Genomic DNA, 18,790 nt, shown 5'->3' with positions numbered 1-18,790 from the left:
CACTTCCACATTACGTGAACATTAAATAACACGTGAGACCACAGAGTGCAGAGCTGCCATGACTTCTACAGGCCACAGCAAGGCCACAACTGGCCAAAAAGCAAATACCACGCAAAATCAAATGGAGAGTGGTGCAAATAAAACTTCTCTTGGAGGCGACGAAGATATGGAGAAAACAAAACAGACAAATCACTCTATTTATTTTACACCAAATGCCAGCAGCCTGTTCAGGTTAGTAGCGGCAGGGCCAGACAATATTGACGAAGCTCCAAATCCAAGGATATTGACACCATCATATAAGCCTAGTAGATTCTCCCTACTGACAATCTAATTAAAAAACAAACACACCCACAAACATAAAAGGCTCCAAAGGACAATGTTGGAAATAATGCTCTTTAAATTACATGTCACTTGCTATAAAAGAATAAATAAATAAAAAACCCTCAGTCTTAGTTCATTTTTAGCCATGGCTGTGAGGGGGGGCGGGTGAGGGGTCTGTTTCTCAGGAACAGTAATTTAGCCTACGTGCGCCAAAAAGCAAAAAAAAATCTACACAGGGCGTAAAACGTGAAGGCAAGTGAAAGAAAAAGTTGTGCTATACTGTGGCCTGTGTAGAATAGGAATGGGAGAGCACTGCTGTGTTTGCTCAACGATTAGTGCTTTAGAATAATCTCCAGGGCTCCTAGAGAGAAGGAGCTGGGGACTCATTCACTGGGCCGATTCAACAGCCTGAAAAGATTAAACACTCATGCTGAGAAGACAAGCAAATTCAGTCTTGAGAGAGGAATGAGTGTGAGGAGAGGGAAAGCTTTACAACATAAAAAAAAAAAAAAAAAAAAAAAAAAACCTGATACACACTCAAACACTGACGTCCTAACACACATGCACTGACGCATAATCTTAACTCTGTACCCGCAAGTGGAGGACTCATACTCATACATGTGCATGCTCAATTAGAGCAAGTGTAAAGACTAATCAAAGTGGGCATTTTGGCCATCTGAACTCCTTCATCTTAGTTAAACTGTCCGTACCCCTCTGTTCCCTCTCCGCTTTCAAGTGAGATCTTTTGTATTGCCTGTCTTAGCAGGGAGGAGCAAATCCCTCAGTTCAGCTAAATTACTAGGTCCAACCTGAGCTAGATAGTGACCCCATAGCCCTTCCTCACACCTGTTCACCTAAATGTAAGCCTGCTTTGTGTGTGAGAAAGAAACTAAAGATTTCACACAGTGGAGCAGTGTTCACACTTGAGCCTCTGTATAATCAATGCTCCTCTTACTCAGAAGTTGATCCATACAGCTTGAGTAATAACCACATTTAAAATATAAGATTTAGATTTTTTTTTTTTTTAATAATATTCTCCAAATGGAACAAAGCCTCATTGTCTTGACCTGGATATTTCATTTGGAGTTGTGTTGCCTTCAGCTAAGATAAGTGGTCAACAAAACGGATATACTATTAAATGCAAGTCAGCACCACAGACGAGTCAATCAGAACAAGACAGAGCCAAGCAAAGTGTACAGTGTGTGGCTACAGTTTACTTAATTGTTGGAATACAACATTTCTATCTTAAGATTATTAACAACTATAACAAGCATTTAAACTAAACTTTTCTCAAATTCTGTACAACGTTTTTGACCAACAAGCACAATATTAATTTATTTGTCTGTTACTTGTCAGAAGCATTAATGAAATCTGTAACATTAAGCGATTAACCCTGCGCAATGTTACAATACATCTTCTATTTGTTAGCATGTTTCATTGCGAGTCACTGAAAAATAACCCCTCCACACCTTTTACTGTGCTGTTCAGACTGCATTAACCCCACATTTGTCACTGTATCTGTCACTGTACCATGTTTTTTTTAACATTTTCAAATTATTAACTTAATTAATGTTAAACAAGTTAATACAGTTTCTATTTATAATGAGAACCGAGCAACCGATGAGTTTAAATCTTCATAATCAGGTATTCTCCACGGCCATGGAGGAAAAATTAGTAATTAAAACCCAAGTAATAATATAATTATACCATGTAGGCTGCTGTCTAATATGCTCTTTCTGAAATCAATCCAGAGTTACCACCTGGTGTACTACACTGACTTTCATCACTGTATTTAGATGTCCTTATGGTGCCCTTTTCAAAATGTACTGGAAATACAGTGCCCACAGTACAGGGTGTAACTTACTGCTAAAAATCCCACCAAGCAACCAAACTAATCCCACTCCAAACCTCTAAATGCCAAGTGTCTTTCCACATTGAGTCACACTCTCAGCACTGAAGGGAAGGCTAATATTGATAATACCAAAATATCAGATGATACTCTTCTCATATAATGAGAATGAGTAAAACTGATATCCATGTGCTATCTAACATTTACTGAGTGCTGTGGCATATCCAACTTTCTGTCATTTTCCATCAGCAGAAATTTAAGACAAAGCTACAACGTATTAGTTAGAGATGTGACTCTGTCATACAGTTAGGTTTCTTATCAATTTGAAGACTATTTAGAGGAACCTGCAGGGGAATCCTCCTAATTACAGCTATTAGTCTCATCAAGTAACGCTTCTCTGTGGATATTTGTGGCACATCAAGATAAGATATTTAATGACAAATAAAGTATTTTTATCAGAGCCAGTGGAGACCAGTGAATGAGATGCAGACATATATAGAAGGACACAAATAGAAGAATGAAAAAAAGAAGCTAAAATTACCTTGCCCACAATGATCAATGAGCAGCTACATAGGAGGCTGTTAACACGCTGCTGAACATACGTATTTACAACAAATTTTAGACTTAATAGTACATGTCTAAATTAAGATAATGAAAACTGCATTTTAGTGTGACATCTCAGCTTTATTTGAAGTATGTTTACACACTTAAAATAAAGTAACTGTGTGAGACATATCAGTCTTTCAACGCATTGTGCATAAGGTTTAGGAGAATAATTGGACAGATGAAATAAAGCAAAAATCATCAAATGTTATTTTTGAGGAAAAGTCTTTGCAGTCAAAGGCCGACCTGAGCCTTCGGCCCATATACATGACCAGAGTCGTCTTATGCTACATGGATATACTCCTGCCACCTTCAGCTTTAACTTGTCCAACAAGTGGAATACAACTCAATCAGACTGAGATCACATGACTGACCATCCTCCAATAAGAATGGCTGAATCTGAACACAAAGAATACTCCTGCATACCTTTGCATTCAATTGGCAGTCATACATTACGCTATGACAGCAGAACCACCACCTTGTTTGGCAGGGCATCATTCTCCTCCTTCCATTATTTTTTATAAAGGTTGTTTTTGTTCTGTGAATCAGCAGATCGTCTCTACACAACGCTGCCGTTTTCTTGTGGTAAATCTTCTGAGGATTAGGTAATTTCATTGTTATTTTTACTATCACCTCTCTACTCCTCATATTAACAGACGATTCCACTTGGACCTAAACAGCCACTCCTGCGCCACCTTTGCGCAAGAACTCAAAAACAAGCAGAAAAGTACTCACTGTCACACACAGTTCTTTCAATTTTAGCCGAAACCTATTCAAATTTAAGCAGGGACTTTGCACTTTGAGGTAGCACTCAGTGGTATACTTTAAATTTAATGTACCGAAGCACATATTCACACCTTGTTTGCTGCATTTTTTTACACTCTTCATTGATGTAACTCTTAACGCATCTATTTATGCCCGACAGTAATCATTCCAGGTTTAGTCAATAACTCATCAGTGCTGTTTACATCCCTCGAGCCAATAGATATACGTACATCTATATGCCATATGCCATTCTGATTGACTGCTGCTCTTCCCTCTTGACTCTGCAAGGCTATTGCTGGTTTTTAAAGTGTATACTTGGCAGTGATAAATCCCTGAACTCCCCTCTCCAGCAAGGCTATGAATTTTGATGTGTCTTTGTGTGTGGCAGGGAGGAGAGAGGAGTGAAGAGCGAAGGAGAGTGGGGTTAGAGTGATTAACCACTGCGTTGATGGGGATTTAGCGGGGATCGTGGTTAGTGATGGGTGGCCTATCTCTCTGTACGCTCTGACTAACCACTGATCCCCAAGAGGGTTCAGCTCAGCTCAGCTCAGCTCAGCAGCCCAAAGCATTTTCATTAAGGATGGATTGAGTCTATCTCAACGGTCCCCCCAACACACACCTTCAGAAACACTTCATCAAATGTAGTGTTTTGCTTAGTGATTAGCCTCTCCCAGGCTATGAGAGAGTGAGACTGATTCCTCTGTTTATAAACCCACGAGAAGCCCCCTTCAGTCAAATCTGCCCTATTCTCATATCCTCTTAATGAAGAAGGCTTTTACTACCATGAGGACACAAAAACTAGATTCCTTTTCGAATGGAAGCAAAGAGCAAAGGATGGGATTGCAGGAGAGATGGAAGAAGGGATGGTGTAACTATGCACATATGCTACTGTGTAATGAAACCATCGAAAGCAGCATGTTTTGGCCTGTCGTCTAGGATGCTTGTGACAAAACAGGACAAACACAGAACAGATCAAATAGCTTCTGTTCATGCAACATCTTTGCACATATTCAGCTTCTCTAAAGCCATTTTAACCACAGCACAGTTGGCAGGCTAAATCAAGCTCACCCAGAATAAAACTAAATACAGCGAAAATGAATACTATTTTGCCCCTGTGCCGTCTAGAGCACAGTGGTACAGTACAGAGTGTGTGAACACCACAGAGACATCAGCCATATTGTGCTGGCTTATGAGAGGAGATCAGCTGGTAAGCAGGCAAGGTTCCAAACTTCTCTTTAGGTTTTTTACATCTTATTTATTTCACGATTTCTCTGTCATTCCTTACTCTTATCCTGCAATGTCGCATACTCTTATTCTTTTCTTTCTTCTCACTTGGTTTCTTCTCGTGACTTTTGCACCCTCATCTCTTTTCAGACCACGTTCAGCCCTGCTATCATCTATTTCACCCTCCCTCTCTGTGTGCCTGGTGATCTGAACCCCCCTAACATCTTGCTGTGTCCTCACAGTCTAATAAGGCTGTAATCCACACAAGCTGTCAGTTGATACAAGCATCCTTAAAAGGACAAAAGCTGAAAAACAAGGGGGAAAGTGGACAGCTAAAGATAAAGCCTCAGCTGTCAGGGTGAAAATTTGATGAGGGTTTTGATGAAATTATATCAATATGGTTATAAAGCCTTGTCCATACAAAAGGCTACAAGAAACTACAAGAAAAAAAGACTTCAACTTTATTTCAGTGCTGGCAACACAATGAAGATTATTAGGCATCTTGCCCCCTGTTACAATAATGTTTTTAATATTTAAACCTCAGTTTAAAAGCTGGCATTTGGCCTAATGCTTTATGTCCTGTGTTTAAAGCAGCATTTGCTCAGATTTCAGTATGAATTCATCTTCTGTAACAGGGAACATTATGTAATCGCTGCACTCTGGCTGCAACACAAACTGAAAGAAGAAAGTTTGTGTGTGTTTACTCTCAACAACTATTAACTTAATCTTTATTTCTGGCTGAAATAGACTACATTATAAAGCTGTGCATTCTGTATTAAATTCCCACCAGTTAAGTAATGAAAGACGAGCTGTGAAGAATGAAGTATCCCCCTAGACAGTTAGAGAATTAATAATACCCTGTTAACTTTGTGCTCCTTCACCGTGTTATCTTAAGCTAAGAAAACTGCTCAAAAAGGACGTGGCTGGACTACATGAAGCAGGAATGACATCAGTGCTGAAGGACAGGCCACCATTGGTAACATCAGTATCTTTCACATAGTCAAAATTCAATGGGTTTGAGACATAAACATAGAAATAAAAAATACACTTTTGTTTCCCATTACTGCATCTCAGTAAATTAAAAAATGTTCCTATGAGGCTTCAAACAGTATAACAGCTTACTTACATCTCTGGCTTTACCATAGAAGGCCTCTTGAGATGCTGCCTCCAAAGACCCAATGAAGAACATTGGGTGGGTCTCTCCATACCTATGGGACACACACGACAGGCAAACAGTTCATGAAGACATTGTTACGTTCTAGCCTTATATGGTTTTATTGTTCTTTGACTCCTAGCACACATAACTCACCTTGAAGAAAATTCGGCAGTAAAGTGAAGTAAGGCATCAGCTTCATTCTCACTATTCTCTGGCACTGCAAGAGGGACAAAAATAAGCATATGTCAAGCTCTGGATGCGGGTTCTTGACATTTAATGCTATACCTGGAGGTATAGTTGAGCTAAATATTAAAGTGCTTACTCATAGGGGCTTTCCGACAGGTTGAGGAGCCCATTCCAAACATCTCTGAATCGTCCACACCAAATTCTGAGGCATCTTCAAAATCATCCCCCTCACTGTCGCTGATCATATGGACGTCTGCACACTGCGCACACATATTACTCACAATTTTCATTTGCAGAAGCATTTATTTTCTTACTGTGTTTAATGAGTTAGCATCTACACAGTGACCACGGGGAAAGTAACCCACAACTCTGAAAATTGTGTTGGAATATAGACACATAACTACATACCTCTTCTGTAGGTTCCTGGGCATTGGCTGGTGAGGACCTTCGGCAAACACTGAGGTGATGGCAGGGATAGCTGATCCCAGAGAGAGCTAGTGTCATCTAAATACAAGAAACATAATAAAAGATCAACATTAAGTCTTCTCTACAAAGGCAACCAGTTATCTATGATTTTAGACTTTTTCATCCAGACTTTTTTTTCCAATTTTCCATCAAACCAAATTGACTCGTTATGTCTGTTCATCAACACACATTACAATTCCTTAAAAAAGACAGAAATCTAACCATCACAACTCAAGTTGTAACCTCCAACAGAGTTACTTTTAAAATACTTTTATAAGCTTTTTAGGGCTTAGTTTCCCAAAGCTACGGAAACATAAGATACTTAATGACTTTCAGACAAAGGCTTGCTCGTCTCTAATGAGGGGAGACCCCGATGAGATATCTGTACACCTGCAGTAGCCCTCCGTATGGTGGTGGTCTACTGTAAAAGAACACCTGACTAATTAGCTCCCAAATCCAAAGCAAGGACTGAAAATGTCAACGTTCAGCAGGGACTCATTACAGCTGGTGTCTCTTAGCTTAGACCTCTAAGGGATATGAACAATATAAGCAAGGCTGTTGCAGGATGTGGAGTGAAACTACAGATACCTTGCTTTTAAAAAGTGATGTGGCAATTTTTTTCATCGACCTCCTCATGTAATAATGTGTAGTTCAGCAGAAAGCCCAGATGCAAATACTTTTCTGGGAGAGTGAACCTCTAAACAACAAGGCTGAGAAGGGCAGGAAAGCTGGTTGTGATAAGAGGCAGGGAAGCTGCTCGTCTCCTGCAGAGGTCCTGTGATCTGCTCCATTGTCAGGTGCTAAGACACACAAAGAGCAGCTGGACATGGTTGAATCAAGAGACGATTACATGCAACGCCAATTGAATCTGAAAAGACCTGCACAGACTAAAGGGAGTTTCTCTCTGTGTCTCTCTTAAAACAGAGTTGTTCCTCATGCTGGCCCCAGCCTCTACAGCGAGAGAGAACAGTGTAACCACTAGACCTTGTCAGCAACATGGAGTCAATAGTGTACTGCCGTTTGCCTGGAACGGATAAGAAGCAAGTATCTGACAAAGTACCCCGCTGTCTATTGTATGTCTTTTCACACTTACTTATCTTGTGAGTGTTAGAAAGTAAGTTAGCAGAAGCCAAAATACCTAAATATTTGTAGAGTAAATATTTGCACAATTGTGAACGACCACCCTACATGTAGGTGCAACATGGGTTGTGCAGCAACAAGTTTGCAGCCTGAGATAATAAAATTTGTCTACACTATTCTGGATGATGTTACAAATAAAAGCACAGAAGTGCTTTTGGTTAAGTTTGAAAAGATCTGGTTTTTTTTTATATATCTTACTTATATCCACGAATTATTTAATCAATTGATGTTCCACAAAAACATACCATTAAAAAATATATACAGATACTGTATGTATGTAAAAACTATCGATTTGTCCAGCTCTAATGCAACCAAGCTTTGTCCATTAAAAGATTTTAAACAATATTTGTTCTTATATATATATATATATATATATATATATAGAGAGAGAGATTTTTCTCCTAAACGCAGAAACTTAGACAAACTTTAATCATCCACACAGTATCTCTCTCCAAATAGATGACAAATCAATTAGAATATTGACCACTGTGTTTTAAATTCCCACCAGCACATCAATGGAGGACAGGACATATGTGAAACTCAGTATCTCCCATGACAGTTCAAGAAGGAATGATATCCTGATGAGTATTGCTCCTCTATGTTGTCTTTAGCACAGACAACTGCTAAAAAAGCAGTGGCTAGACCGACATGCAATACTGAAACTAAACAAAGAATGACATCAACAGGTCAACAGTGGACAGAGCTTTTTTTTGCAGATAAATGTGTTGGGAGAAGGATAATATATGATATATGCAGTATATATTGTTTCTGAGGGAATGGAAATCTTTCCATCAGCAGTCAAGTTGTAGTGACAAACAGAGAGAGAGAGAGAAAAATGTATACACAGATTATAGAGGAATTAGATTGTGTTTTTTGTGAGTTGCTAATGCTAATTAGTAGCAAGTGTAACAATGAAAGCACCAGTGTCTCAGCAAGGACAGGTTGGTACTGTAGGAACACCTACGAAGAACACTTAACTGAATTGCCTCGTCTCTGCTCATGTAACTCAACTCTAACTAGTTTAGCACGGCAGTACTGTTTATTAGATCAATGTGTCATTCATGTCAGAAAACCACAACTTTACAAAGTAATGAAATGAAAACTAATCTTAATATTTAAAAAAAAAAAAAAAAAAAAAAAAAAGTTGTGGTAGCTTTTGAAGACAAAAAAAGTTTTGTCTCCAAAAGCTATGGTTGGTGCCAGGCACAGAAAAAGCTGAGAGAGTGGTATTAAGCCACACAGACTATGAGCCTGAAGGGTGTGAAGGAATAGCCCCAGGTCTATTCTGCCTATCCTCCAATCGTGTGACAATCAAACATGAGAATCTTAGCAGCGACTGCCGAAGGGATCCCCATAAAACCTTTACCCCCACTATTCACAATGAGAGTCTTTTGTCTGAGGGCCTAATAAGTGTATAAATAAAGTTGATCACTTCCCTTGTCAAAGACAGCCTGGAGGGTTTGGGTTGACATGGATGCAAGGAGGGGAGGTGAAAAGGGGAAAAAAATGAGTTGAGCTCTTCCTCGCTTTGACCCGATGGCTTCTCCTGATGTCGAGGTACACAAGTGCAGCTTGGCGGCTCAGTGGAAAACGTGGAAACAAGGTTGAAGCGCCGCAGGGCACAGGGTCTGGGGGGATGAGGTTAACCCCCCTGAATAACCCTCTCCTACATCTCCACACAAAAGGAACTCGCTCCTCTTTTTTGGATTCTTTTAATTAACACTTGCATTGAGGCTCTAAGCATTCAGGGGCCGATACAGGGAAGGAATTTTCTCTCACCCCATTACCCAGTCCCTCCTTTCCCTTTCCCCTTCAACCCTTTTTTCCCTTCTCTACTCTTCTTTTTTTCCTTTCTCTCCCTCCATTCTTTCTGTGTTTCATTTTTTTTTTTTCTTTTCCAGTGTAGGCAGTGTTTGGATTAGGTGTCTGGCTCTGAGTGTGAGATAATTACCACTGACAGCTGAACCAAAGGCAACCACAACCACAGTATACCACCTTACTCCACTATGTCATTTATAGAGCAAGGATGGACGGTGAGAGAAAAGGGGGAATATGAGACAGTATGGGTTAAGGACATGGAGAGAGGAAACAATGTGGATGAGAGTCAATGCAATCATGTGGATAATTTAGGCTTGACGGAGACAAGGAAAACAAAAAACAAAGAGAGGCAGAGTGAACCCCATTCCCCAACAAATGTTTTTCTTATTTTAGGCTATTTTGAGCCTAGCAGAAGAGATGGACAACCATGACAAGAAGCTCAATAACTGTAGTGGTAGTGGTATTACCTTCTAGCATGGTGGCGTGTCCCTACTCGCAAAAATGAGTGGTCTAAAAGGTGACCAAGCTAATAAGGAGAAGCATCTTCCTCCTCAAACAAAGATACAAGCGAGATAGGAACTTCACAGAAACGAAAACGAACAGAGTTAGAGGAGACAGTAAATCAGACAGACTCTCAGTTCTGAATGTCACCTGAAAGAGGGCAATTTCACAAGGGAGGGGCTCTGCCGGAGCTTACCGCTGAGCCCTGTTGCTACGGAAACCACCAGACCCCCCCCCTCAATAAACCCTTGGTTCCTCAGGCCCCTATCAGGTAGAGGAGGATTCCATTAATGCCAGCTGGGAAATGGATGGAGGTGCTGCCCTACAAGGCAAGGCACCTCAGAAGCTCTGCGGCATTAATACATTAGCAAACACCATGAAACACTGCATAAATGTCAGCAATTACTGGCTAGAAAAAAAGTGTGGGTGGTGGCGGAGGGGTGAAGAGATGAGGGAATGTAATAAGGATGTCCCACTGGCTGTCAATCACTCCAACAGGTGTGGAGGAAGGACTGCCAATCAAAGTCGCTCCAATGAGATAAAGCCTGTCTGGAAACTCTCCACGCCGAATTGCTTAGGTGAAGTAGAAGGACACGGGGGACGCTAGGGAAGAGACTAATTCTTTATATTTCCAAAGGCAACGGAAGTTAATGTCCTGTTGGCCTCTTAAATCGTCTGATGCAAAGACCGCCGTCATCATCTTCAGCACTGTTCTGCACAGCTTTGCTAAAGCCGCAAGAATCGGGAAGAATTTGAAGGAAGAAGAGCTAGATCATGGTATTTGCAAATAATTCCAGAGCATTTGTTTTAATCTACTTGGAATAAAATGAATTCCATCAAGTTTTAACTATAGCAAAGTCCAACATACTTCCCTCCCTGACTGGGAACTTCTTCTAGTGCTATCAAGACTGTTGCAGTAAAAGCGATGCAATAAACCCATAGAAAATACAAACAAAATGCTAAAACAAATATTCACAGAAAGGGCTTCTCCACATGATCCTCTACTTGGCAAATCTGGTAAATAACAAATGGGCTTCTGGTGGATCAATAAGAACTATTAGAATTCATCTGAAAATGCTCATGAACATTTCAAATGGCTGACAAGTGACAGACAGCCTGACTTTCAAGAGTGCTTTAGGTAAATGTCAAACTATTGTCTGGAACACTCATTTCAAAGCCAACCTCAATTATTTATAGGACATTAGAGAGAAATAATAATAAAAAACCTGGGATTGCTTTATAACCTTACAAGAGTTTTATATACTGTGAAGCATAAGAAATGTTCAAATTGCTTATTTGCTCAGGACATGATCTGCCTGCTAGAAATGAGCATCACCTCACATTGCTACTGCTTTGTGCCACTTCCACTTCCTTTTATACTCAAGTTCCTTACTCAAACACCCCACACAATTATAATGCACTGAATAAACTGATCTGTTGTTCTCTGCCACTTGAGCATTATATATCCTGATCCAATTTCAATTCTCCATAGGACCTTGAATAATTCAGAGCACAATCGACAATGAAACACACAGAGTGGACAGTATCAGGGGGGGTGACGCAACACATAACTACCAGTTTCCCTGGAAGGTGGGAATTTCTAACGAACTATTTTCTTACACTCCAACAATACGTGACATAATTAAACTAACATTACATCAACTCAAATAACTTTCTCAGAACACAAGAATAAATGACAGGAGAAACTGATACTCGGAGCTAGTTGATCAGTAATATGAACTATGATACAGAAAATGTATTCTTTGTCCCGGCGAAAAGCTACAATGCTACAGCAGCTGCATTAAGGCACCTACACTGACAGTGTCACAGTACGTGCTGGTTATTGCAAAAAAAAACACATATCAGTAATGTTACCAATGAAATGATTAAAGCGATAAAAGCAAAATTACAGTTTTGTAATTTTGTAAAAACGGCATCAACGTGCAATATTGTTTTAGATTGAAGATTTCAACTGAAAGATGTCCATTTTCAAAGCAAAGTTTTCTAAACTAGGGGCTACAGAACCGTGTGCTTAGTTTCAATGACAGGAGAGTACTGGGTTTCAATACCCAGCCTTAGACACAGAGAGTGTACAATAAGATTTACAATACACAAATGCAAAGACACAAGACACACAAACGTAAAAGCAGAGGTAAACTCCGCGATATCACACACTTGATGGCAGAGCAAAGTTAAGTAGTAATCGATTCAACAGCAAGCAGGATAGTGTGCGGAGCTAAACGTAATCTGGGGCCTCTGGCTGCCATGTTTATTGGCCCAAACCCCGGGAGATGAGACTGGGCTAATGAGCTAGACACTAACACTGGCTCCCTACCCGCCTGCTAGGCCAGCCAAGCCCTGGGCTTTCTCTGTTAATACCTTCAGACGTTTCAATAAGAGGGCTATGGCTAGAGCAGAGGCCATTATTACACTTCTGTCTCTTCTCTATGCTTTTTTAATATCTTCTCATCCAGGAAACACAGACACTGCAGATGTGTGTTAGTCAAAGGCTGACCGGGTCTACACAATGAGCTGAAATCTATTCATGATTCCTGGCCATTATATCTACCTTGGGGGACGAGCTGAGCTGATAACCACAGCACATCATAAAAATGCAAAGACCAAACCGTTATTATTGGACCTACATATTTATCTTAACTTTAAATAAGCTTGACACAGCTTAGACATGATATTTGCAAAATAACATACATTACTAGCTGTGTATTGAATGGGCACATCATTTTGCAACCTATATATCTTTTGCTTTATTTTTTTACTAAAATTTTAAATCATTTAATTTTTTTTTATAGATAGCATATGCAGAAGATTTCATAAACATTAATCTTAAAAGTTCATAATTGTTTTATATAGAGGAAAAGAAATTAAGCGCAGATTAAATAACTTAATGTTTCACAATGTACTGCTTCATTCAGTGTCCTCCAAACATGGAGAAATAAACCAAAATGATATCCAGTTAATATGAAGACACCACAGAAGGACACACCTAATATGATGGAGTTAGTTGTAAGTGAATTTCTGTGGTTACCCTCTTCCTCTGCTGGTGTGAACAGAAAAGTCATAAAGCACAAGTTGTGTCTTGCGGCTACAAAATGGAAAAGTAAATCATCTGGTGCCGTAATATAGGAAGCCGTTCACTCAGATCTGAGGTCAGTCATTGTGCCACAAGCCCACAATGTGCTTTCAGATTTGAACATTGTGAGATGAGTATTTCAGTTGCAATCCCGGGCTGTTTACTGATCACATAACTGGAAGTCTACAAAGATAATGCTAACAGTGGTAAATCTGCATCATAGCAGTATGGTTTGTTTGGTGGTTACTGGCTTTACAATTGGCTGCTCTGAGCTGTCATCGAACAAAATAAAGCAAACAATCTTTTGCAGTGTAAAAGAATACATAACCTTTTATCCTTTGGGCTGTTATGCACATTAATGGGTGCAATGTGTTTGCTTTCATTTTTAGTCTTAAAAGCTTTAGTTTAAGTCATAAAAACAGGTGCAGATATTGTTCATTCACTTTGAGTTTTTGAAAGAAACAGTAGAAAACAGACAGAATGAACTGTATCCTCCCCAATGCTGTATTAAACAGCGTTTGTCCTTATTAATCAATGGTGCACTGCTATTACCTCCACGTCTATCATAGTACACATATGACAGGGTATGGAAAAAAAGTGAAAAAGAAAAACAAAGTCAATAGCAATACTCCAAAGCTAACAACAGTCACATAGATCTAAAAGGAAAACGTTAGCTTGGGGTTAACCCAAGAATGTGTGCACAGCAGCTTCAATGTAGCATGATAAACCATCCCAAACAATTAGCATGGGAACACATATGCTGTCAAAGACGAGGTGAGACAAAAGGGGTCAGAGGTTCCTCAAGGTTCTGTATGAGGGCCGCCTCTGATCAGCTTGACTGTGGTCAGACTGAATGGCTGGGAAGAGCACCCTGGGACGGGAGAGGTCAGCGGGACTCAATGATGTGAGCTTTAATGTCCACAGATAGGGGACACAGGATGGGAACCGTCTTTGACATCTTAATTAGCTTCAACATCTTACTCTCATGCTTCTGACAGATGGTTTTGACATGGACAACAGGGTGTGGAACAGTTTCCACTGCAACTCGCAGTGTACATTAATTACTTGTCTTAATGTACATCGGTCCGTGTCAGATTTTTAATTATCTTTAAGGCCACAGTGATTGATCCAAAAAAACAGTAAGAGCAACACATAGAGGGGGTATTTATTAAGAAAAGGAAAAGTCTGGATAACGAGTCTTAATTTAGGATTGCAGTTTTGTGTGTGTGTGCATCTTACAGAATCATCAGACGCTGATGCAGGCCATCCTTCCCACTGCTGATGCCGGACTGGGATGTTGGTCAAGTCTGAAACGTTCCTCTTCACCTGCGAACAGAGGAAAGTTAAATTCGTTACTATATATTCACAAAACAAAACGTAGACCCACATTACACCAGTAATAAGGAGGTAAGTAAAATAAATGTTAATACCAAAACTCATAAGAATTTTAATATCCGACTTTACAATCCTGTCTACAAAAGCACCGGTCTGTCCTTGTATCATTATGATTGAAAAATACACCTGTGATTGTTTCAATTCAATAAACACAATGTTGTAAATTCAGCTATGAGCTATACTTCATTCAGATGCATGGGAGGAAATTAAGATGGAGGCAGATAAAGAAAGAGGACATGAGTCAAAAGGAGGGAGGAGGAGAAAAAAAATAAAAAAAGACAGCCTGTGTTATAAGCATTCTTCAGATGCCATTGCTAATTCCCAGCAACAACAGCTCCACACTCTGAAATGAACAGTATTTCTCTTCTCCCATTCATGCGCGGACGCTGTATCTGCATCACTTAATAACATTCCATGCTTTTAAACAGTTAACAGGCAGCAGCGCCTGTCCCACCAAGCGCCGCATTACACCGTCCAGTGGGTTGTTGGTTTAAAGCCCTAACGCCAGCCTGATGTGCGCCGGTCAGAGCTGATCAAAGCCCCGTCAGCGTCTGAACACTGTCAGCAGTGGATTCTAGTGCATTTGTTCGTCATAATTCTGCCGTTCAGGCCCGCAGGGCTGGACACTGATGCTGAGAAAACTATCTATTGTGGCAAAGATCCTTCCATACATGGGCCAAATCCTGTCTTTGTAAAAAGCATTGAAGAGAGATGGATCCTTGGGCATATACAGCCCTGCTGGTCATAGAGGTGGAAACTTAAAGAACGCTACAAACACAAAGTCAAAGCCAACCTCAAGCAAAACAAGAAGGCATCTGCTAAACACTGAACTGTAAAGATCATTGTGGCAGACTTTGCATGCATGTTTGAACCTTAACATTACTTGTTACACACTACATCTGTATATATACTAGCGTGGCTTTGGGGCTGCATAAACAGAAGAACTTTATTTAAATACGAATTTATATTTTTATCAACAAAATAGTAAATATTTTATCCAAGTTATCAATCTCTTGCTGATTTATTTTTTTTTATTTGTGCTGGGCCGAACAGAGCAAAGCAATTCACAGTACAAACAAGGAGAGAGAAAAAAAGAACAATAATAAAGTGGCACAGTCCATCCTTTGTCTTTCTATCGTAAATCCCACACCACACTGCTCGGTGCCTATCCTTATGAAGAGAAGCTATGGCCAGGATAGCAGTCTAGGGTCAAAGCGGGTGGCCAGTGTTATTACAGAGTGTAATATCTATGTTTGACCAGCCAGACTACAGGGATTTGACTGACCGGCTGGCCAGTCGATGAATAGAGGGGAAAAGGGAGGAAAGGAGAGGCATAAACACTAGTAATGAAGAGGCTGCAGTCAGAGGTTAAAGCAGCATCAGAGAAACAACAAACTAACGCCCACAACAGAGAGTGTGAAGGTGAGAGGTGGAGAAGAAGGAGACTGGAGACAGACAGTGAAAGACACCTGGCAGAGGACAATCTGATCTCAACACAAAAAGAAAACACAGCTACGTACACAGCAGGCCTGCCCACATGAAACTGCACCACCAGAATATGCAGCCAGTTATTCAGCCTTCTCTTGAATAAATACGGCGCCATTATGAAAGTCTGATGAAGCCATTCGGCGGGAAAAAAAACAACACAACTCAGAAGATATAGCAGCCTTAGACCAAGGTGACATAATGTCTTTCCTTAACTTCTCGAGGTAGCTAATTTTTTTGTTGCAACCCTTGTTACAAAGCATTGTATGCAAAGGGCACAGCAGCCATCACACATGGAGCAAGACTGTCTAATGCTGCCCCCTGTCTACGACAATAGCCATCTCACGAAGACTGAAACAAATTAAAACAATTACATTTATTCGCTGACTCCGGGTAACACATTTGCGCTGCAAATTTCTACTTATGTTTACAAGCATAAACATGTTTCACCTAAAACAAGAAAGGACTTTAAGGAATGTAATTTTATTAAACTGGGAAGCATGGCTTAAAAAGCAAGGCATGACTTCAATGGTCAAACACTGCAGCGGTTTGTGAAGAGTATCAAACTGAGTTGTGCATACAGAAAGTGAAGTGTAAAGGAAATGTCTTTAACAGAGCAGAACAGGATTTATATCAACATCAAATACAGGGTTGCTGATTTGTGAGTCTGTTCATGTTGAGATGAGGCAGGAGTGTATGTGCCAGTTATATACAACATTAGCTAGACTGGCTGCGGTGCTGAGCTGCTGGGCAATACGCCTCACGGCAAAATTAATGATCCAATCATTGTAAATGCCAATTGCCTGTAATCCCTGGCTGGAAGCAAATCAAAGAGAAGGAAAGGTTTGCCGTTAAACAGTCACAAGCTCTCTCTTGCGCTCTTTCTTCATCTACCCTAGGCACCAGATGCCTTTCTTTCATTCCTTTTTCGATCCAACCTTCCTTTTCTCCGTTCCTATATGTCTCCCAGCTGCGGAGCAGGGATGGGGCCCAGGCCCAGCCCCGAGGGGCAGTAGATGAGGGAAATCCCCAGGACAACTGGTCTGGTCACGGACAACTCAGGACCCAGCAGCCATCCCTATTCTACCCTCTACTTCCCTGGCAAACATTTGCTCTCCAGCTTAGCTCAGAAGCTAGCCAGCAACTTGCCCCCACACTCTTGTCTGGTAATGCCAATCAGAGTCTACACAGCCTTGAGCTCTAGAGATGGAGAAGAAAGAAGGTGGAAAAGGGACACTGAGAGAGAGAGATGGAGAATGAAGGAATAAAAAGGGAGGGGTAAGGGCAGTTCCCTGAGAGCCACAAGGCAAAGCCAGAGTCTTTGGCAAAGACAAACAAGAAGACAAGACTCCATCCCTATTGATATGCACAAGTAGGGAGCATCGGTTAGTCTTCAGCTAAGACAAAAGGGAGAATAGGGAGAGAAAGGTGCTCTATAGTGGAGTCCCAGTGTGTGAGTGGACACAGTGTGAGCAGAAAAGGGAGTCAGACAATCTGAATATGGTGTTACTTCTTCATTGCATCTTTCACACATTCCTCTTGTTATTGTTTTTATCAGAATTTGATGAAGAATCTAATTCCTCATCTATATCGTGTTTAAGTAAGCCCAATTCAACAAAGTCTTCCACAACTACTATATGACACACTATAAACATCATGCTTGCACCTGTAGCTGGTAACCGAACTTTTTTCAGACTGTCCCTAAATGGTGTATGCACATGATATATGCAGGTTAAAGTTCTGGGTCTCATTTTCACTGCAGGGGGCTGGAGATGGCTAAAGACAAGTATGTGTAAGGAAAAGACCACGACATGGAGGCCTGTTTAAGCCCACATTGTCCCTCCTCTATCCCCTATGGCCTCTTACAGCACCCCCACCAAGCCAACAGTCCTTCGCCTCATTCTGTGACCATGGTTCCCCCCTCCCACACCACAGGGACCCCTCCCCAGTGTTTGTAATCCCAGCAGAAACACTTAAGGTTCACAGTGGGTGCTCATCAAAACCATCTGCCCGAGAGGAGAGAGAGAGAAAAAAAGAGAGATGATCGAGGACGTAAAAAAAAAAAAAAAACGAGAGCGAAGTGAAGAGAAAAAGAAATCCAGGGAGGCAGGCTGCCTCCAGTTCAGATGCTGGTTGTACTAATCTGTTCAATTAGCACCATTACAAGCCTTGCAAGTAGACTGATTATTATTAGTGTAATCTTCGCCCACACTAAGGACCCAGGCCACAGCGATAGAGGCTGCACTGAACAAGGAGGAGGCATGTGATCTACTGTTGCTTATGAGAAAATAACTGGTCAGGATGTAAAAATGGAGACTCTAAAGTGATCCATCCAAAAAAACAAGCTGAAAGAAGGGCAACTGATCATGTAGTGATTCTTGAAGACATTTCATCCAAGTAGCTTCTTCAGTTCTGGTCAACACGTAGAGATGTTCCTATTTAAACCAAAACTCCCCACCAGTCCTTTAGAAGTGAAGAAGTTACTTCGATAAGTGTCGAAGCAAGCGTCTCTACAAGTGTCGTTGCGTTGGTTTCAGCTTGATTTTTGGATATACCATGACTTGGATGACTGGCAACCTTCAAAGGCGGACTCTAAACTGATCTAAAACTCAAGAAAGCCAAATTAAGACCACAATAACAAGAAACAACTAATTGATACAGATATTTCCAAGCCCATACATTCAATGCAAATGACGATAATTTATGAGGTGTAATTGAGAGTAGGACTTTACTATCCCATCTGATCAGTCTTTGTAAAGTGCATTTCCTCTCACCTGTGCAGCAGGCTACA

General features: G+C 40.7%; 1 protein-coding gene across 1 annotated transcript in view; it reads right to left on the bottom strand.

Moving 5' to 3' along the window:
• Positions 1-18,790, bottom strand: part of faf1 (Fas (TNFRSF6) associated factor 1) — a 56,891-nt gene that overhangs the window by 20,698 nt on the left and 17,403 nt on the right. The window contains exons 8-12 of the mRNA XM_084548103.1: positions 14,359-14,445; positions 6,513-6,608; positions 6,241-6,364; positions 6,072-6,135; positions 5,889-5,970 (exon numbers count right to left, since the gene is read on the bottom strand). Coding sequence (XP_084404229.1) covers positions 5,889-5,970; positions 6,072-6,135; positions 6,241-6,364; positions 6,513-6,608; positions 14,359-14,445 — 453 coding nt within the window. The remainder of the gene's footprint in view (positions 1-5,888; positions 5,971-6,071; positions 6,136-6,240; positions 6,365-6,512; positions 6,609-14,358; positions 14,446-18,790) is intronic.

This window comes from Chelon labrosus (genome assembly GCF_963514085.1).
Source record: "Chelon labrosus genome assembly, chromosome: 7".
Lineage (NCBI taxonomy): Eukaryota > Metazoa > Chordata > Actinopteri > Mugiliformes > Mugilidae > Chelon > Chelon labrosus.
The sequence above is the reverse complement of the archived record's forward strand: the minus strand, read 5'-3'. Positions and strand labels throughout refer to the sequence as shown.